Consider the following 22,266-nt stretch of genomic DNA (forward strand, 5'->3'; position numbering starts at 1 on the left):
TCTAGCCTGGCCTGGAAATGCAGGGAGCTTGCTGAGATGGCTTTGGATACAGTGACTGTGCCCTTCAAAGGATGCAGAGGCTTGGCTGCAGAATCATTGCATTGTTTGGCAATGACACACGACTCATGTGTAGCTCAGTGGAGGGGCAGGGAGCTCCAGGGAGATAGATGGGAGATTCTTGAGTAGTGCCAGAGGGAAGTGAGGGATGAGTAATCGGGCTTCATAAACAAATGCAGCTGGTCCAAAGAGCTGTTCCTGTGTTTCTTCATTCTCGCTCCCCTGGTGTCACGCAGCAGCCTCTGCATCCCCATGCTGGCAGGAGCAGAGGTCCATCTCTGGCTTCCTTGGGAGGTGAGTCAGAGGCTCTCAAGCAAACAAGACAGCGAAGGGGTCAGGGGAGCTTAAGCTTTTAAGAAAGGAAGAAGCTAGTTTATGAGGAGTCTGGGAGATGCAGCATCACATGGACACATGTGGCGTGGAAATGTTTCCAGCAAAGGCATTTGAAGGGCCCAGGCTCCTATTATCTGTGAATAGAGGTGTTCATGGGGGACGTCCCCACTGTGAGGTGTTGCACTCCCAGGAGTCTGCAAACATGCACAGCATCCCTAAGCACAGTTGCATTGTGCAGGCCATTGGGAGTGTAATTGGCTGGCTGTAGCTGGAAGAAGGGGATTGATACTGAGTAATTTCCTTGAAGCTGCCCTGGCGTTTGACTGCCCACGTTTTATGGGAGTTGCTGAAAGCTGTGACCATCAGATGCTGTTTGGTGACCTGTGTGAAACAAGTTTGGTGATTTGAGTCGGGTTCCCAGTGGGAAGCTGTGTGCATCACAAAACCATCCGAGCGGTTAATACGTGCAGGTCCTTTTGTTGGCAGGCTGAGAAGAGAGGCCAAGCACTGAATGGGTTTTGGAGCATGAACACGCCTTCAGAGGAATGTTTGCAGGGGCCGGAGAGAGCTATATGGTGATGCTGCCTGTGCTTTGCCTCTTCTGTGGGACAGGAGTTAAATGGAAAGTGCTAGGGATCCTTCCCATACGTGTATCTCGTGCTCCGGCTCCCATCGTTTTCTTTTTTTTGAAATAGCCCAATATTAAAGCAAGGGGCAGAGACAGCTAAAGCCCTTCACAAAATGAATACGCAAGGGTAACCAGGAACAGATCCTCCCTGCACTGCTCCAGTCTGCGAGTCCCCGTTCCTTGCTGGATTGAATTCAAATAGATCAAGCGTCCTTTTTGGGCCTTGTCTACATTTAGGAAACTTTCTGTGCTAAATATCTTGTGGTCAGGCTAGCGTCCCATCCACACACAAGTGCTCGGAGTAGGGTGTGTGCATATCAGCTCCAGTTTGTATTAGACTTGCTTTCAGCAGGTTTAGTAGAAACTGCTCCAGTTGGCACTATTTTAGTGCCAGTGTGGAGGGCCTTAGAATAGTTCAGATAGCCCTGCCACCACTTTCCCACAGCCTAGCTTGGCCTCCAAAATCTCCGAGAATCCACTGTTCCCTGTGTGTCCATAACACTGTCGGGGCGTGCGTGTGCTCTGCACCGGTGCTGGCGCAGTCCTGCCCAAAGCTGAGCTCCTCATGCTCTGAAGAGAGAGGATAATTAGCAGAGTTTCCCCACTCCTCCTTCTGTTCCTTACCGTCTGTGGTCAGTGATCAGAGCATTTGTTCCCTTCTTGTCTGCTCGTTTATATTCGTCTGTCCTTTTCATCACTCGATGCTTTTAAAATCTTTAGTTTAGTTTAGTTCTTTTTAGTTTTTTTCCAGTCAGCAGGGTCTCCAGGCCCTGCCCAGTACCGGGGAGCCTATGCGAAGGTCTCTGCAATTTAAACCTTGCTCAGACTGCAGAAAACCTATGCCTGTCAGTGACTCTCATTCTCACTGTCTCAGGGCTTAGGCGAGGGTCACAGTGGAGACAGGTGCCCCATTTGTCCTGTTTCAAATGCAGGGAGGGGAGGAAGGAGTGTCTCACTTACATCCTCATGGAAGCTGCCCTTGCATTGGCATCAGAAGCCCCTCGGTCATCCCAGGGTCGTTCTTTGACTGCCTCCCCATATGCCCCCCAGCTTTGCCTGCAGGCAAGAGCCACAGGAGAGCCCTGTCTGCAGCAATCTCATTCCAGGCCCATGGCTTCAGAGCAGCCCCAGCCTCAGATGCACAAGAAGAAATTAGTATTGGGCTCGTCTAAGTCCAGACCCCAGGACTCCTCTACAGCTGGTCATTCTGGTACTAATGGTAGAGTGCACCCTCTGGCTTGTGTAGAGGAACCTGAGCCATCAATTCCTGTTCCCTTCTAGGGACCATCGAGACTGGTTACCTCTCCAGCAGCAACGGAGCAGATCTCCCTGCTCACAGTAATATGTGTCTGTACTAACTACTCCCAAAGCATATGCTGTGGCCAGCATCTTGTTTTGTCACCACTGATTCAGGGTGAAGTCCCTCATCTGGCACCGGCACAGCTGCTGAGACGATCAGCACCTGTGTGTTCTAATTCAGGGTCACCAGCTTTGGGCTTGATATTGCCTCTTTCCACTTCTGGTCAGGGACCATATTCTCTGCATGTTATGGGTGGCTAGAAAGTCATGCATACTTCCCCTGACATCAATCTATATCTTGGTCCCTGAGGACCCCACTTAGTGTCACACCACCCGGCTCTCAGAGTGCTCCAGTTCTTCATCAGACTCTGAGGCAGGCTGTGGCAGGTATTGTCACTGAGAGTTCAGAGCTTCCTCCCAGTCTTGTTCTTGCTCCCACCCCTGTGGGTTTGAGAAGACTTCAGCGAGGGGTCAGGACCCCTGGGCCAGACATGCCTGGGGACTGGTACCTTACCTTACCCCTCCATTGCCCTATTGGATACCCGGGGGATGCTTCCAAGATTCATGTCTCCATCACTATACCTCAGACACATAATTCCCCCAGGAGAGAGACTTCTCCAGACTGTGCTGAGACCTGTGATGGTGGGAGCTAATCCACCTTTGAACTGTCAAACTCAGAACTTACCTCAGCCTGCTCTGGATTTGCAGTCTGCCCTGGTACCTTTTGCCTCTCCTTCAGGTATCCACCTCATCAGCTGATGAGGCCATTGTACCAGCAGCAGCATCCCCAGTACTGGATGACTTCAAGACAGATCCGGAGCTCCACGGAGAATGGCAGCCTCTCTGGGAAGTCAGATGGAGCTAACTGAGGAGAATATCCACCATCTGATCAACATTCTCTGTCCCCCAGTGGTGGGAAAGGTAGCCCTGCCTATTAACAAGTCCATTATACACCTGTTCAAAACTCTCTGGGAAATCCATTCCTTCCATGGCCAAACAAACCAAATGTCAGTACCAGATTCCATTTCCAGGGTTTGCGCAGCATGTCTACATCCCACACCTGGCTCTTTAGATGTGGTCACACTGAATGAGAAGATCCAGCAGGCCCAGGCTAAGTCTAACCCCAAAGACAAAGATGGAAAAATTCTCAACCTGTTCTGTGGAAGATTTATTCTACAGCAGTTTAGAACGTCACATTGCCAATCACCATGCTCTGTTGTAGAGGTATTGCTTCTCGAAGTGCGAGGCAATATCTCAGCTTATAAACAAGCTGTGGGAAGGCTTGAGAGAACAATTTCAGTCACTTGTTGCTGAGGGCTGCCTCATCTCTCAATCCACTCTGCAGGCTTCTTTAGACACAGCAGATTCCGCAGCCAGGGCTATAGTGATGGGTGGTGATTCTGCACAGTTCCTCCTGTTTGCAGTCCTTGGGGATTCCGATGGACATGCCACAAAGCACCGAGGACCTCGCCTTCGAGGGATGTGCTTTGTTCTTATCTAAAACAGATGAGACATGGTACACGCTATGGGACTTGACAGCAGTTTTGAAATCCTGGGACCTTTGTACTCCAGTGGTGAAGAGGACAAAGTGTCATCCCTAATACCAGTCTAGGCAGCAATAATACCCCTTTCATCAGACTGCCCAGTCTAAGATGACAGAGGTCCCAGAGGAGGAGATCGATGCCTTCTGCTTCCTCAGTCTCTTCATCTCAGCATCGTCAGGACCTGAAGAAGCCAATTCGACTCTTGTGTCAAGGACAGCATACTACCCAGCCTAGACCTTGCTACCCTTCCCCACCTTTCCAGGATAGGGTATCCTATTTCCTGGGTGCCTGGCAGTCCATCACCTTGGCCACATGGGAGATAAGCATGGCGGAATCAGGATATCCTACGTTGTCTTTCTATCCTCCCACCTCCCTAGCCACTCCCTCTTCAGCAGCCTCTGTCACAAGTCTTTACAAAGATGATATGTGCAGACCCTACATTCCTTGGGAACCATAGCAGAGGTTCCATTTCTACACTGGGGAGTAGGGGGACTTATTCCCCTTATTTTCTAATACCCAAAGCTCAGAAGCATCCTAGATCTTTGGAAGCTCAACAAATACATCAAGAAGATAAGGTTCTTTATGGTATCCTTGGCTAAGATTATCCCCTCCCTGTGCCTGGGAGACTGATATTCTGCCCTCGGTTTATAGGAAGCCTACTTTCCTATGACGAGGTTCGTCATGGGAATGACCATTATAGAATCATAGAAGATTAGGGTTGGAAGAGAACTTAGGTCATCTAGTCCAACCCTCTGCTCAAAGCAGGGCCAATTGCAAACTAAATCATCCCAGCCAGGGTTTTGTCAAGCCTGACCTTAAAAACCTCTAAGGAAAGAGATTCCACTACCTCCCTAGGTAACCCATTGCAGTGCTTCACCACCCTCCTACTGAAATAGTGTTTCCTAATATCCAACCTAAACCTCCCCCACTGCAGCTTGAGACCATTACTCCTTGTTCTGTCATCTGCTACCACTGAGAACAGTCTAGATCCATCCTCTTTGGAACCTCCTTTCAGGTAATTGAAAGCAGCGATCAAATCCCCCCTCATTCTTCTCTTCTGCAAACTAAACAATCCCAGTTCCCTCAGCCTCTCCTCATAAGTCATGTGCGGCAGGCCCCTGATCATTTTTGTTGCCCTTCACTGGACTCCCCAACTTGTTCACATCTTTTCTGTAGTGTGGGGCCCAAAACTGGACACAGTACTCCAGATGTGGCCTCACCAGTGCTGACTAGAGGGGAATAATCTCTTCCTAACCTTTAGATGCGCATGTAGATGTAGCCAGGCTGGGCTGCAAGGATCATTCTGCCATGTTCTTGCTTGAGTTTGAGAATGACTCTAAGAATCAGATACTAGCGGGTATCTCCCCTAAATGTGCCAAATGCAATTCTGATCCTCCTGTAGTAGACAATCTCCATCAGGCACCCATTCATGTTAGTGTTTGAGTGGTTGTTAGATTTCACTTCAATGAATCTTTTTTAACATTACAATGCCTTTGTAGGGGGATGGGAATAACTCTGCTTCTACAGTTTGTGGCATGAATTTTCAGTTGGTGTAACTTGCACTTTCTTCTGGCTCCTTCAACATGGATGAGAAACCAATTTAGATTGTGTTAGACTTGCTTATTCACACGCGTATCCCCTTATCAGCAACATGTAACTTACACATCACCTCTGAATGTGGCACACGAGATCCCCTTGAGTTCAAGTATCTCACACCCTGAGAGTCTAGACTTAGGGTTTGGCTACACTTGCAGGTGTGCAGAGCTGGGAGTTAAAGCTGTCTTCATACGGCTGTGTAGGGAAAGTGCTACAGTGTGGCCACACTGACAGCTACCAGCACTTCAGTGTGGCCACATTTGCAGCATTTGCAGCGCTGTTGAGAGTGATGCATTATGGGCAGCCATCCCACAGAGCACCTCTTCCCATTCTGGCATTGTGAGAAAGGAGCGGAGGGTGCGGGTCATTCTTCATGTCCCAATGCCCCGTGATGCATCGCTTCACATCCCAGCAATCCCTGTTTTTCCGTCCACATTTGGCGCCATCTTGCCTCTTTCAACGGTTTCTGTGCAGCGCGATTTCTGTGGGAAATGGAGTCCGAACTGCTGAGGAGTATGCTGAGGAGTCTCGCCAGCACATCACATTTGGCAGTTGAGCTATTCCTTAAGATCAAAAGTGATGAGGAGTCCGACGATGATATAGCGAGTCGCCTGACACGTATGACACTAAATTGCTTCTGGCATTCACGGAAATGCTCAGCACCGTGGAACGCCGCTTTTGGGCTCGGGAAACAAGCACTGAGTGGTGGGATCACATTGTCATGGAAGTCTGGGATGACGAAGCAGTGGCTGCAGAACTTCGGATGAGAAAAGCCACTTTCATGGGACTGTGTGCTGAGCTCGCCCCACCCTGCAGCGCAAGGACACGAGATTGAGAGCTGCCCTGCTGGTGGAGAAGCGGGTGGCTATTGCAATCTGGAAGCTGGCAACTCCAGACAGCTACCGATCGGTCGGGAACCAGTTTGGAGTGGGAAAGTCGACCGTTGGAATCGTGTTGATGCAAGTTTGCAGGGCCATTAATCGCATCCTGCTAAGAAGAACCGTGACTCTGGGGAAAGTGCAGGACATTGTGGATGGCTTGCACAAATGGGTTTCCCTAACTGTGGAGAGGGGCGATAGATGGGACGCATATTCCTATTCTGGCACCACCCCACCTAGCATCCGAGTACGTTAATCGGAAGGGTATTTCTCTATGGTTCTCCAGGCGCTTGTGGATCACCGTGGGCGTTTCATTGACATTAACACAGGCTGGCCTGGAAAGGTGCATGATGCACATGCATCTTTCGGAACACTGGCCTGTTCAGGAAGCTGCAGCAGGGACTTTTTTCCCAGACGGAAGATCACAGTAGGGGACGTGTGAAATGCCCATTGTGATCCTTGGAGACCCCGCTTACCCGTTAATGCCTTGGCTCATGAAAACTATACAGGGAAGCTTGACAGGAGCAAGGACCGGTTCAACTACAGGCTGAGCCGGTGCCGAATGACTGTGGAGTGTGCTTTTGGCCGTTTAAAAGGGCGCTGGTGATCTCTGTATGGGAAGCTAGACTTGGGGGAAAGCAGCATCCCTGGTATATCCGCGTGCTGTACCCTCCATAATATTTGTGAAGGGAAGGGTGAAAGATTCAGTCAGGCATGGACCTCTGAGGTTCAACGCCTGGAGGCTGAATTTGCACAGCCAGAGAGCAGGGCTACTAGAGAGGCCCAGCACAGGGCTTCAAGGATTAGGGATGCCTTGAGGGAGGAATTTGAGGCTGAAAACCAACAGTAATGTTTGGTGCCTTGCACGGGAGTGAAGTGCAGTGGTTACAATGTTAGTAGGAATCTGTTTTTCCTAAGCTGATTTGCAGTGCCTGTTTCTTTCCTGGGCTAAGGTATCTTTGACTTTCTGCAATAATAAAGACTGTTTTCAAAGCCAAGAATTCATTTATTGAAAAGAAAATAACTTTATTGACAGACACACAACATTTTGGGGAACCTAAAAGGGCAGGGGGTAGGGGTGGGGAACTGTACAGTCACAGGTTTGAATATGTCCTGTCTGGAGTGCTGTGCAATGACTGCTGCACTTCAGGATGCCTATACTGCATGGTGATGGGGTTGAGTGCAGAGGGTAAGGGTCGTAGTTCTCAGGGCTGGTTGGTGAACGTACAGGTGTTGGAGGCAGCTGGTGGTGGTAAGAACCTGGATGCTGGGGAAGGGGGTTTGAGCTGACATTGGGGCACAAGGGAAAGAGCTTTGGGACTGGGGGAGGGGGCGGCGCATGGTAGTGCTCTGCCTGCATGGCTACGAGCGCCTGGATAGAGTCCGCTTGGCGCGCCAGGATGCTTATCAGCTGCTTTGTGCTTTTCTTCCTGGCCGCTGCGTTTTCTGGCGGATCCTGCTTTCCCTTTCCCTCCAGTCCTGCAGTTTTTGATTCTCTGTGCAGAGTGATCCATAACTGCTTGCAGCAGGTCTTCTTTGCTTTTCGCGGCTTCTTCCAGAGGTTTTGGAGTCTTTGAGCTGTGATAACACGGGGCAGCCGAGAACTCAAGGTTGCTTGGAAAGGCAAAAAAGGCAACACTTAACAGAGGCAGCATTCCACACAGGAAGGAGTTTAATCTCAGACAGTTATTCCCACACAGTGAGGAGCACATACAGTCTTCACGAAATGGTGAGTAATAGCTTCATAATTTTCCCATACCAAAGAAAGCGCACATAACCCTACAAGGACGCTCCCAACCCCAGAAAATTGGTGAGTAAAGGGACGGGTCACCTGGGAAGGGGAATGATGCTTCAGGGCTGTACTGGGGTTTCTGTGCGTTGGGGAAAGCAAACAGCTGCAGGGGCACCTACACTGAACAGTCTCTCCAACATTTTCCACAGGAGTTGATCCTGGAAGATATCTCGCTGCTGCGGGTCACTGGGAAAGCGGGAGGGTCTTCTACAGCAATGCGGATTCGCCCTGGCCCTATGCAGCTTGCCTGTGTGCAGCAATGGTCCCCCCCACCCCTCGCGGCACAGTGGCGCGGACGCATTAGCCTGACTGGGACAAGGACCACAGTGGCTCTCCCATAAACTTGTGCAAAGCGCATTGCCCACGCTCTGGCTGAAACTTTTGAAGAGATTACCGAGGCCAATTACCGCGACTGATTAGACCACATCAATGGGCTATTCACATCTAGGCATGCATGCATGCAGCCTAACCCTCCCTCCTCTCCCGAAAAATTTCCATCCTGAAAATAAAAGCTGCTTACCGGGAACCCGCTCCTCTGTTTGTCCTTCCACCAAGTACTGGCTGCTGCGACTGGCTACCTTCCTCCTGGCTTGAGAAGAGCTCCTGGCTGCATGCCTCCTGGGACTCCGGGGTGTCTCCCCCACCCCAGTACCCTCACTCTCGGTTTCCTTCCTCCCCCTTTCTCCTCCTCCCCCCCCCCGCTCTGAAGTGTCCATCGTGGTCCTCGGATTGGCGGTGGGGTCACCCCAAGGTATCGAGTCCAGCTCTTTGTAAAAATGGCAGGTCGTGGGGGCAGCGCTGGAGCGGCGGTTTCCCTCATGGGCTTTGCAATAGGCTCTCCGCAGCAACTTCAGTTTAACTCTGCACTGCACCGTCTCCCAGTCATGGCCCCTTTCCAGTATGGCCCTTGAAATCTGCCCATAGTGATCATAATTTCTACGGCTGGAGCGCAGCTGGGACTGCACAGCTTCCTCCCCACAACACTGATGAGGTCCAGCAACTCGCCATTGCTCCATGCTGGGTCTCGTTTGCCACGTGGAGCCAGGGTCATCTGGAAAGATTCACTGATTGCACTCCACACCTGGCTGAGCAAACAGGAAGGGGATTTTTAAAATTTCCGGGGCATTTAAAGGGCAGGTCTGATGCTTGGTCACCTGAGGCCAGGGCAGTAGAGTTCGAACTGATGAGCAGAGTGGCTGAACAGGCATTCTGGGATACCTCCGAATACCTCGGAGGCCAATAACAGTGCTTTTGGTGGCCACACTGGCAAAGCAGTGCTGCATTAGCAGCGCTATAGTCGTTATTCCCCAGGTAGAGGTGAAGTACAACCAGCACTGTAGCCAGGGAGATACAGCACTGTATGTGCCTTGCAAGTGTGGACAGTGAGTGAGTTGCAGCACTGTAAAGCCACCACCAGCACTGCAACTCACCAGTGGAGCCAAGCCCTTAGAGCAGCTACTAGGAAGATATAGGAACAGGTAAAGTTCAGTGGGTTGCCGCTGCTCCTAACGGACACTTACTGTCAGGTCCTCAGCTTGTAAGTTGCACTCATAGACTCCCTGACTTACTCCACCTTGCACATAATCTTCATTAAAGATGAAAACTTGTTTGAAATGGTCTGACCTTTCTAATGCCTTTTTTCCTTTCTCCCCAGATAATCTGATCAAAGCCATCCTGTCAGCAACCAAAGAGTATCGCCTCACTCCAGCCCTTGACAGGTAAGGTGAGACCCTTCTGAAGCAGAAGGAGCAAATAGTGACACTTCATGACATTTCCTAAACACAGTCTCCCAGGAATTGCCGGTGCTTTGGACATAGATCAAGAGCTGAGAATAGAGTTCTCATTCTAGTGAACTCCGGGAGCTTTGTTAGCTCAAACATACAAAGGGTACGTTTACATTTTGACTGCTTTCTAATTGTTTGCTTCTAAAAGCACAAAAGTAATGCGTACCATTGCATAGCTACACCCTCCCCTCATCCCCAGCAATGTACTGGCAAAACAACCAAATCACGCAAAGGTTTATTCAAACAAAAGAAAAGGGGCGCAGCTTATTCCGACAAGAACAGTTCAGTCATATCTCACTCTAAAAGCTGGTAGGTGTGACTGCAGTGGTTGAGTTGGTGATAAGATGGATGTAGGAACTTTTATGGGGACTTGAAGGCTTGAGCTGGTATAATGCAGATTTATGTATTCAGAACAAGCTCCTTCCAACTTTCTGGTCCTATCATAGAGCTTGTTCTGGAAAATCCTTAGCATGTTTGTGATCAGCTGTCTGATCCTTTTACCCTCTTGCATCCTGAGCCTTCCCTCCTTGTTTGACCTTCAGCCTTGAATCATAGAATATAAGGGTTGGACGAGACCTCAGGAGGTCATCTAGTCCAACCCCCTGCTCAAAGCAGGACCAACCCCAACTAAATCATCCCGGCCAGGGCTTTGTAAAGCTGGGCCTTAAAAATCTGTAAGGATGGAGATTCCATCATCTCCTTAGGTAACCCATTCCAGTGCTTCACCACCCTCCTAGTGAAATAGTGTTTCCTAATATCCAACCTAGACCTTCCCCACTGCAACTTGAGACCATTGCTCCTTGTTCTGTCATCTGGTACCACTGAGAACAGTCTAAATCCATCCTCTTTGGAACCCCCTTTCAGGAAGTTGAAAGCAGCGATCAAAATCCCCCCTCATTCTTACATTCTTCTGCAGACTAAATAAGCCCAGTTTCTCTCAAGCCTCTCCTCATAATCATATCCCCAGTCCCCTGAATCATTTCATTACCCTCTGCTGGACTCTCTCTCAATTAGTGGGGTGGGGGAGGGGGGGGGGCGGCGGCAAAACTGGATGCAAATACTCCAGAATGAGCTCACCAAAATGTTGAATAGAGGGGAATAATCACTTCCCTCAATCTGCTGGCAGTGCCCACTACTCATACCATGCCCAAAATGCCATTAAGTCTTCTTGGCAACAAAGAGGACACAAGCTGTTACGCACACTCCGAGCTTCTCATCCACTGTAATCCCCCAGGTTCCTTTCCTGCAGGAACTGCCGCTCTAAGCTAGTAAGTCTCCAAGCATCTAGCAGTACCTGGGATGTTCTGTCCTAGAGTGAGGACTCCTGCACTTGTCCTTGTTGAACCTCATTCAGATTCTTTTAGCCCAAATCTCCAATTGTACTAGGTCACTCCAGACCTTATCCCTATCTCTCCACTTTCTACTTCTCCCCCACACCATACCTTAATATCCAATCCGTGAACTTGCTGAGGGTGCAATCCATCCCAATCATCCATGAAGAATCATGTGAACAAAACCTGGCCCTTGGGGGCACTCTGCTTGGTAACTGCTGCCACAAGACATCAAGTCACTGGGGAGAGGGATAGCTCAGTGTTTGAGCAATTGGCCTGCTAAAGCCAGGGTTATGAGTTCAATCCTTGAGGGGGCCATTTAGGGATCTGGGGCAAAAATCTGTCTGGGGATGGATCCTGCTTTGAGCAGGGGGTTGGACTAGATACCCCCTGAGGTCCCTTCCAACCCCGATATTCTATGATCACTGCCCATTGAACTTGACAATTTAGCTGGCTTTCTATCCACTTCATAGTCCATTCATCCAGCCTATACTTTTTTAACTTGCTGGCAAGAATACTGTGGGAGACCGTATCAAAAGCTTTCCCCACTTTCCCCATATCCACAGAGCCAGTTATCTCATCATAGAAGGCAATCAGGTTAGTCAGGCATTACTTGCCCTTTGATTAATTCCCTCACTAAGTGTTAATTTCTGGACCTAGGGTAAATTTTTTCAGAAGCTCTTATGTAGCTTAGGAGCTTTTGAAAAATGTTAGCCCTGTTCTTTCTGAACATTCTCCCACTTTGATCTCACACTAACAAAGTTCTTGCTTTCTGACCAATTCATGTTTTGCCTCCTGACCCCTTCTGAGCTTCCAATCAGACTTTCCATGACCACTAAACTCATCAGCATTCCTGATATCTCTGCAGCTGTCAGCTGCCTCCCCACTTGCCTCTGCTCTGTTGCTTCCAGAGCAGTAGCTCTGCTGTAGTTAAGGTGGAAAATTGCTTACTGTTTAAATTATGACTATTCTAGGTGCTCTAAAGTGCACATCTGGATCTAAAATCTGCAGACTCAGATTATCCTGAAATTTTCTGTGCCTCATGGAAGTGTGGAGTGGGCAGGGTTAGTGGTCCAAATTTGGAGTTCTTTGAGAAAGGGGCTCTTGAGATACAGCCCCCTTTTAAGAAATCATGTGTTTAGAAAATTGCCAGGTTCTGAAGAGGGGGTTTTTGGCTCACACCTGTGGCTCAGACAGTTGCTCTAATCCTCCCCAAACTGATCTCTCCCACTCGGGAATTATCTCAGGTAGTGCACGGCTTGCACTGCTCCTTTGGGGAAGCAATATTTCAAAAGGTGTTGAGGGTTAAGTTTGTAATTCCAGGTCAGTTTGAGCTGAACGGACACACTAAAGACGGTGAAGTGCACATGTGCCACAAGACTGGTGCTCTTTTGCAGGTCGGAGGCTTTGCAGGCAGACTTATGTCACAGTAATTGGGTGGCTTGAGGGGCATGCTGTGGCCCTTTAACCTGAGCAGCATCCATGGCCTATGATTTTGAGTCCGAACCCTGGCAGCTTTTTGAGACTGTTGAGCATGTTGTTATGTCTCTGCCTGCATTCGTTAGAAACTTGTTTAGAAAGTTTTTTTCTCTGAGACCAAAACTTCTGGTTTAAGAGCCAGTATTTCAGAGTTCTCTAAAATCCATGTGCAACCTCTGATTCTACGTTAGATGTGTTATCAAGGAAATAGGCATTAATTTAACAGACAACGGACTCTAGTAAGTAGTTAGGGTAATATAATCACAACTCACGTTCCTCACCTGTTTCTTGAACAGTGTGACTGAATGGGATCAAAGGAAAGCAAGTCACTGGGTTACTTCATCAACTCTGGAGAGCTGGAAAAGCTACTGTTGCAGCATTATTTTAAAAGGGTAAATGAGATGACATCAATTCTGGGCAAAATCATGGAAAGGTTAATACGGAATAGAATCACTAAAAAGATGGTATCTCAACTAGTGCAAATTAACATGGGTTTTATGGGAAATGAATCTTGTCAAGCAAATTTGGTATTTTTTATGAGATTACAAGTTTGATTGATAAAAGTAAATGTGTTGTGTAGTTAGGCTTCTGTAAGGCATTTGGCTGAGTTTGAATGACATCCTGCTCTGAAAAGAGTATCACTGTACAGGATAAATGTAGCCCATATTATATGGATTAAAAGCTAATTAAATGAGAGATTTCAAAAATTAATTATAAATGGGAAATCATTCTCTAGTAGATGTGTTTTTAGTGTGGCCCTCCCGGGATCTGTTCTTGGCCCAATGTTGTTCAGCATTTTCATCAGCGATATGGAAGAAAATCAAGACTGGTAAAACTTGCAGATAACACAAAGGGTGGAGTGGTAAATAACGATGTGGACAGGTCAGTTATAAAGACTGCTCCAGATTGCTTGTAAACGGGACTCATTTGAGCCACATGCATTTTAACAGAGCCAAATGAAAGATGAGCTATCTAGGTGCAAAGAATGGGGGTCAGACTGATAAGATGAGCGATGGTCTCCTGAAAGTCAGTGACACTGAAAAGGACTTGAGGTTCATGGTAGATAACCAGTTGAACATGAGCTCCCAGTGTGGTGGTGTAGCTAAAAGAGCAAATGCGATTCTGGGATGCCTCAGCAGGAGGATACTGAATAGTAGGCAGGTGGCATTACCCCTCACGTGGCACCAGTGAGACAGTTACTGGTTTCAGCACTTCAAAAAAGATGTTGAAAAATGGAATGAGTTCAGAAAAGAGCTGTAAGACTGATTCAAGGTATGGAGAATCTGCCTGAGAGTGAGACACTTGAGGAGCTTTAATCCACTTAGTCTATCCAAGAGAAGGTTAAAAGATGACTTGATCGTGGTCAGAAAGGCATCTTTTAAAAATTGGCAGTCAGATCCTACTGAGGCAAATAGAAAGGAGCCTAAATCCTGACACGTCAAATGCAAAAGTATAATTAGGTAGGCCCAGAAAGAATTTGAAGAGCAACTAGCAAAAGACACAAAAACTAACAGCAATTTTTTTTTTTTTTAAATACATCACATGTAGGAAGCCTGCCAGACAACCAGCGGGGCCGTTGGACAGTCTAGGTGCTAAAGGAGCACTCAGGGAAGACAAGGCCATTGCGAAAAGCTAAATGAATTCTGTGCATCAGTCTTCATTGTAGAAGATGTGAGTGAGAGTCCAAAACCTGAGCCATTCTCATTAGACAGCTTTTCTCAAACTTCATTGGACGGCAGCCCCCTTCTGACAGCAAAGTTACTACATGACCCCAGGAGGAGGGGGACCGGGGCCGCAGCCCGAGTCCCGCTGCCTTGGTTAGGGAGTAGGGGGGCTGCGCCAGGCCTTGCTGCCTCTGGTTGGGGGGAGAGGGGCGCAGCCCGGCGGCCTGGGTTGGAAGGGAAGGGGGCCGTACCCAGCCGCAGGCCCCGGTGGGAGAGGACTTGGCTCACTTCTGCCCTGGCCCCACACAAGGTTGGCCTGCAACCCATAAATGGGGTCTGACCCACTAGGGTCCCAACCAACAGTTTGAGAACCACGTCTTGAAATCACAAATCGAGAAGGGCCCAGATTGAACTCGCTACCATGGAAGATGTTGAACTGATTGAATTTAAAAGAGTCATGTTACTCTCAACCGGATGTACACCACCAAGACTTCTGAACGGAACCCAACAATGACACTAATACAGAACGAACTGATGCTTTAAATCACTTCCCTGTATGCAATGACTGGCCGATAACCTAACGTGATGTCAAGAAAAAACACGCTCCAAGGTGATGCGTGGCATTAGCAGGCTGGTAAGCTTGACTCTCAGTACCAGGCAAATTGGTTAAAAGATGACATAAGAACAGCCAATTGGTACATCCACGCACAGTATCTGTCGCCGACAGTGGCCAATGCCAGGTGCCTCAGAGGAGGGAACTATAACAGGCAATGACAAGTGATCTCTCCTGTCATCCAACCATCCCACTCTGACAAACAAAGGCTCGAGGACACCCTATCGTTACCCCATTGCGCTAAAGCCATTATGGACTTAACATCCATGAATTATCCTATTCTCTCTTTAAACCCTGCTGTTTAGGCCCCGCCTTCACAACCTGCCTCAGGTAACGGTTCCACAAATACTGGTGCTTTGTGAAGCAGAACTCCTTTATTGTTTAAAACCTGCTGCCCATAGATTATTCGTGCCCCTATTTATATTATTAGGAACAGTTAAAATAACTTTCCTATTCACGTGCTCCACACCACCAATGATTATAATCTCGACACAAGGGTTGCACCTTTCAGAATGGTGTGCTGAGTGCTCGCATTTTTCACTGCTACAAGGTTCGCATGCCACAGCAATTTTAACGTTAGAGAATCTCTTCATAACTACAAATGTCACTAGAAATTTGTCGTATGTAACGTCAAATAAGGTTTTTTAAATGTTGAACAAGCTTCATTTAAAATATAAAAGTCAGAGCCCTCCAGAATGGTGCCAGGCCCCGGCAGTGGATGCGCACGAAAATCGCTTGCGTCGCCCTGCGACTCATGCCAAAAGGTTGTGCAACCGCACAAACCCCGCAGTGTCCTCTGCTTCCAAGCTGAACAAGTCCTAGCTTTTTCATCTGTCCTCATAATGGGACCCTCTGTCCATAACCCCCTAATCATTTTTATGTGCCCCTTTTCTGAACTTTTGCGTGCCAGTATATCTTTGAGATGTGAACACATCGTACGCATATCAAAATGTGGATCCCGTACCATGATGTATAGAGGCAGAAGATATGTCTCGTCTATTCTCTAGTCCTTTGTTTAATGTTCCTAACATTCGGTGCTTTTGACCACCTCGGCACACTGCGTGGGATGTTTCAGGTGAGAGAGAATTCATGATGGACTCCAAGATTTCTTCCTGATTAGTTGTAGCTAAAATTAGCCCTCACATTTAGTAATGTGGGTATTTTTCCATTCTGTTGTGCATTAACGTTTACATTGTCACAATCGATTACATTTGTCCTGCATACAACTTTGTTCTCATTGGTTGTAGACTTTCAAGTTCTTCACAGTTGCTTGCGTGTCCGAACTATCTGCTGACAGAGTTTAGTATCATATCGCAAACTTGCCACTGCCCGGTTACCCTCTTCTCCAGATCATTTATTGTAAGTCTAATAGATGGTCCAGACTGACCCTGGGAGTCACACCACTAGTACTGTCCTTGCGCATCCCGAAAAATTTGCCTTTTATTCCACCCTCTGTGCCTTTCTGGTAACCAGTTCTCATCCTGAGAGGATCCTCATGACAGATTCATTTACGTAGGAGCCTTTGGTGAGGGACCTTGTCAAAGGCTTTCTGGAAATCTAAGTACACTATGTCCACTGGATCCGCTTGTCCACATGTTTGTTGACCCCTTCAAAGAACTAATAGATTAGTAAGACACGATTTCCCTTTACAGAAACTATGTTGACTTTTGCCCAACAATTTGTATTTCTGTATGTCTGACAATTTTATTCTTTACTATTGTTTCAGCTAATTTGCCCAGTACTGACATTAGACTTAGCGGTCTGTAATTGCCGGTATCACTGCTAGAACCCTTTTTAAATATTGGCGTTACATTAGCTATCTTCCAGTCATTGGGTACAAAAGCTGATTTAAAGGACAGGTTACAAACCATAGTTAATGTTTCTGCAATTTCACATTTGAGTTCTTTCAGAACTCTTGGGTGAATGCCATCCGGTCTCGGTGACTCGTTACTATTGTTTATTAATTAATTCCAAACTATAGCAAAGAACAGAATTATCAGATGCAGAGATGAACACAATATGTTGGGGAAGAGCCAACATGGCTTTGTAAAGGGAAATCATGCCTCAGAATTCTTTGAGAGGATCCTCAAACATAGATAGGGGTGAAACAGTGGATATAGTGTACTTGGACTTTCAGAAAGCCTTTGACAAGGTCCCTCACCTAAGGCTGTTAAGCAAAGTAAGCTGTCATGGGATAAAAGAAAAGGTCCTCTGGTGGATCAATAATTAGTTAAAAGATAGGAATAAGCGATCAGTTTTCACAGTGAAAAGAAGTAGATAGTGGAGTCCCCCAAGGGTCTGTTCTGGGGCAGTGCTGTTGAACGTATTCATAGATTGTCTGGAAAAAAGGGTAAAGAATGAGGTTGCGAAGTTTGCAGATACTAAATTACTCATGATGTTTAAATCCAAAGCAGACTGCAAAGAGTTACAAAGGGATCTCACACAACTGGGTGGCTGGGCAAACAAAATGGCTGATGAAATTCAGTGTTGATAAATGCAAAATAATGCGTAATCCCAACTATAGATACAAAATGACGGGGTCTAACTTAGCTGTTACCACTCAAGAAAGAGATCTTAGAGTCATTGTGGATAATTCTCTGAAAACATCTGCTCAGTGTGGTCGGGGTCATCATTGTTAGATGATAATAGATGTTCGGCTGTGTGTCTGTTTCTTTTTGTGTACCGCTTCAGCCCTGTGCAGACAACTGGCATGGCAGACCTTGAGTGAACTGCCCAATGACCACAAGATTTGTTACGGGATAAAGACACCCAGCTAGGTTCATTATCAATGAAGCACTGTACTAGTGTTCCTCAGACTTTACCTGACCGCTAATACATGTATGCCCGTAACAATGGACCAGCTAGTGACTTTCCGTTCCTCCCTAGGCCAGACAAAGATACTTCCTTTGAGATACATTTTATACCCCAATACAAATAAGTTAGTACTGCCCTTCTGACATAGTTACTGCCTGCTTACCTGGCTAGTTATTACCCATCACCTTGTACATGTTGGTTTGATTAAAACATCGCTCTCTATACTGTCCTCCTGACTTCATTGTTTTAGGAGGGGTCAGTGTGTTCCTGTTATCCTTGGTTTATGTTGGTACCATCCTTGATATCAGAATGTTCTGGTACCACTTAATATCAGGATGTATTTGTGTAAGTACTCTGTAACTAGCACTTCTTAGGAATGTGTATTTCTGCAATATCAGCCCTGTTCTTGCCAAATTCTGTGAGCAGGTCCTGCCTCATACCAGGCCTCTAATACAAGGGTTTATGTCTCAGGATCTCTTCTTACTACAGGGATCAAATTGACTACTTCCTCTCCTCCTTGCCTCATGTGCTGGCTATTACCACCAAGTCCTGCCACTGCTTTCTCCACATCATTTAGAAAATATATCCCTTCCTTTCTGTCTCATTGTCTAAGGCTCTTGTTCATACCCTGGGTAAGTGTCTGCCTTGACAGGTGTTAACTATCACCTCCTCTCTGCCCTTTGTGACATCTATATTGCATTCTCTAGTCCCTCCAAAATATAGTGGCCAAAATTATCTTAATTACCAGTTAATCCAACCATATCATTCCCCTTGTCACATCTCCCCATCTTGCTCTCCCTTGGTCAGCATGTCCAGTTTAAGATTCTGGTCCTCCCATCAAAGCTCTGCACAGCTCTACCCTTGCCTACATCTTTTATCCTGTGATGTATCATGACTTTCCAGCAATGCCAGTCTTTAAAGCCCTTTTAGGATCTTCTCCCACTCCAGTGGCAGTGCCTTGGTGCCATTCGTGGTATGCCAGATCCCCATACTCACCCTGTTATTGAGGCCTCTGGGAACCGCCTCGGTGCCAGCCAGGACCCCATTGTACTTAGTGCTATGTCAAAGACCTAGCATACTATTCGGGGCAGGGTCTATCTAAAGGCTGGAGTAGCCTTCCAGTGAGAGTAGCAGGGGACGGGGATGACAAACAACCGAACTAGTTTTAAGATGGATCTAGATGAGTTTATGAATGGGAAGGGATGATATGACAGGGTTGCCTGATATAGCAGGTGACTAAACTCGATGACCCGGGAGCTCCCCTCCAGTCCTATGTCTCTATTCTAAGACTAGATTCAAACAGCACGAGGGAAGTGGGAAAGGCAACAGTGGGTAAGGAAGATGGCTTATACCTCACATGCTGAGTGTTGCATAGCTTGATGATTCCTGATGGCTCCAAAACAAAAAACAACCCACCCCCCCCCCACCAAAAGGGTGGTTTTAATTTTAAAAAACCTTAATTACATTAAAATCTGCCCTCCCCCACTAGTCCGTGACTTAGCTCTTGCTGGTTGGCTGATTCTTTTTAGGGCTATTTCAAAGGAGAAGGTGGCCCTAAATTGGGCTTCCTGTCCGTGTTCCAGCCCCACATTAGCTGCTTAGAGATGTTCAAAGAGACTGACCCTGCCAGAAACTTTCACAGCTGGAATAGCGGGATTTCTGGCTTTCATTAATACGCAGCTTGGTTGTGCTGAGAGGCTCGGTTCCTGTCGTTCTCTAATATCTTTTTAGCTGTGCTTGGAAGCAGTTCCTGAGTATTCCTTGAGCGCTGTATTTGTTAATTCTGTGCAAGTCTCCCCCTAACAGGCCTGTCAGCAGGTCAAGCTTCAATTCTTTAACCCAAGCCAGGACATTTGCTTCAGGCCCAGTCTTCATGAACAACAGCTAAGCTCGGTGGGGGATGGATTTCCTGTACAGTTGTGTTAGGAGTGGTTGCAGCAAAGTGAACTCTTGGTAACATCAAAAGTTGGCTCACCTAACACCCCTTCCCCTGTTAGAGCTCTGGTGCTGGGTGTTCTCTTTGGACTGATGTATATTTTTAAAATCTAAGCCATGTGCTATAGCTTTGAAGGCACCTCTCGTGTTGAGAAGCGGGTGTGGTGAGGATACCCAAGAGAGAGCATTTTGGCTGGCTCTCCCAGAATTCCTCTGGAGAGAACACACTTGAGCCACTGCCCTCCCACTTCAGAAGGTTGGTGTACACTCCCCTCGCTGACAGCTGCACTGGGCCCAACCCTTTCTAGGGAGACCAGCACTAGGCTGAAAGTCCTTGTGTTCCCTGCTGCGACTGTGGGTGGCCCCTTCTGGGGGAACCCGAAGGGGAAGGTCTAGCCAGAGTCTGGCCCTTCATTTTTTCTGAAGTACATGGCACAGCTTATAAAAGAACGTGCAGGTCTCTTACATGTGTGTTTGGTTCTTAGTAGTCTCTGATGAGTGGTTCTTTTTTGTACAGTACTGTCACTTCTGCCATATGAATGATGGGTGATCTTTGGCTGAGCATTTTAATGGCTTGTATTCCTGCAGAATAATATAACACTGCCACACTCTGACATAGCGCTTTTCATTTGTACATCTTAGAGTGCTTTATAAAGGTGTGGTCAGTATCATTGTCCTCATTTTACAGACCAGGAACCTGAGGCACAGGGAGGCAAGTGACTTTCCCAGGGTCAGCCAGCAAACCAGTATCAGAGTCAGGAATTGAATTTAAGTCTTTTGAATCTGAATTAAGTCCTGCATCATGATTGTGCGAGGAGAGAGGCTGCCATTTAATGTCCCTATTCTTGTACATTATCAGATACTGTGTGTCAAACAGCTGTTCTTTTCTAGAATACAGACTGATTTATTTACATCTAGTGTGGTCTATATAATGGAGATAAGGGACATTTTATTATTTATGCATTTATTTCATTGTGCAGCTATCAGTTGCACACATACAAAATGGGAAACGACTGTCTAGGAAGGAGCACTGCGGAAAGGGATCTGGGGGTCAGAGTGGTTCACAAGCTAAATACGCATCAACAGTGTGACACTGTTGCAGAAAAAGCAAACATCATTCTGGGATGTACTAGCAGGAGTATCGTAAGCAAGACATGAGAAATAATTCTTCTGCTCTACTCCGCGCTGATTAGGCCTCAACTGGTGTATTGTGTCCAGTTCTGGGCACTGCATTTCAGGAAGGATGTGGACAAATTGGAGAGAGTCCACAGAGAGGAGCAACAAAAATGGTTAAAGGTCTAGAAAACATGACCTGTGAGGGAGGATTTAAAAAACTGGATTTGTGTAGTCTGGAGAAGAGAAGACTGAGAGGGGACATGATACCAGTTTTCAAGTACATAAAAGGTTGTTACAAGGAGGAGGGAGAAAAATTGTTGTTCTTAACCTCTGAGGATAGAAGCAATGGACTTAAATTGCAACAAGGGAGGTTTAGGCTGGACACTAGGAAAAACTTCCTAACTGTCAGGGTGGTTAACACTGGAATAAATTGCCTAGGGAGATTGTGGAATCTCCATCATTGGAGATTTTTAAGAGCAAGTTAGACAAATACTTGTCAGGGATGGTCTAGATAATTAGCCCTGTCACGGGTGCAGGGGACTGCGCTAGATGACCTCTCGAGGTCCCTTCCCATCCTGTGATTCTATGAAATGGAGGTTGGGTAATTGTTTAAATAATTAGTGGGTTTCATTTGACCCAAGCAGAATGAGGAAATGATGAGAGGAGATTGCCCGCCCTGGTAGCCCATCTCACCATGCCACATGGAGTGTGAAATACTGGGCACTTTGCCACCTCGGCACAATGGGGTGAGCTAAGGATGAGTGCAGCTCTGCCCTCCCCCTCGAGTCAGCTTCCTTCCCTTTGTTCTGAATGTTGCCAAAGATTTTCTGTCATGTCTGGAGAGAAGCAGGCTGCACAGAAACTTGCCTCTAAGCAGCTCTGTGTGACAGTGAATTTTGACATGTTGTTCAAGCAGCCTATCTGTGCGTTTCCTCCTCAGTCTCAGCTGCCGGCGATGTATCATTGTGGGAAATGGAGGAGTGCTTGCAAATAAGTCATTGGGGTTGAAAATTGATGACTACGATGTTGTCATCAGGTGAGTCCTTGGTATCCCATTTTGGATATTTTTGTGTTCATTTTCAGTATAGTACGAATAGACTGTATAGAGGTTCAGCCTCCATTGTTCACACCTTGACCAGGAACAATCAACATTGGTAGGGACGCTTACAGTGAAGTGTAAAACAAACCAAGAATGTACAGATTGTCCGAATTCTAAACGTCCGTGGTCCTCCTGACGGGGAAGGTAGTTTGTCTCACTTCTCCCACAAGTGCCTCCATGCTGTCCCTTCCATGAGTCAAGCTCTTACCCTCTCCGTACTGAAGTTCTTCCCAAACAGCCACCTCTTCCATGGTGCCCACAGTGTGAGTGCATCAGTACTGTCTAATTCGCTGCTATTAAAGAG

General features: G+C 47.1%; 1 protein-coding gene across 6 annotated transcripts in view; it reads left to right on the forward strand.

Annotated features, from left to right (window-relative positions):
• The window catches only part of ST3GAL3 (ST3 beta-galactoside alpha-2,3-sialyltransferase 3), a 425,585-nt gene that overhangs the window by 286,313 nt on the left and 117,006 nt on the right, over positions 1–22,266 (forward strand). For all 6 annotated transcript variants that reach the window (XM_075067555.1, XM_075067560.1, XM_075067557.1 and 3 more), the window contains 2 exons: positions 9,782–9,845; positions 21,804–21,899. In XM_075067555.1, coding sequence (XP_074923656.1) covers positions 9,782–9,845; positions 21,804–21,899 — 160 coding nt within the window. The remainder of the gene's footprint in view (positions 1–9,781; positions 9,846–21,803; positions 21,900–22,266) is intronic.

This window comes from Chelonoidis abingdonii, chromosome 7 (assembly GCF_003597395.2).
Source record: "Chelonoidis abingdonii isolate Lonesome George chromosome 7, CheloAbing_2.0, whole genome shotgun sequence".
NCBI lineage: Eukaryota > Metazoa > Chordata > Testudines > Testudinidae > Chelonoidis > Chelonoidis abingdonii.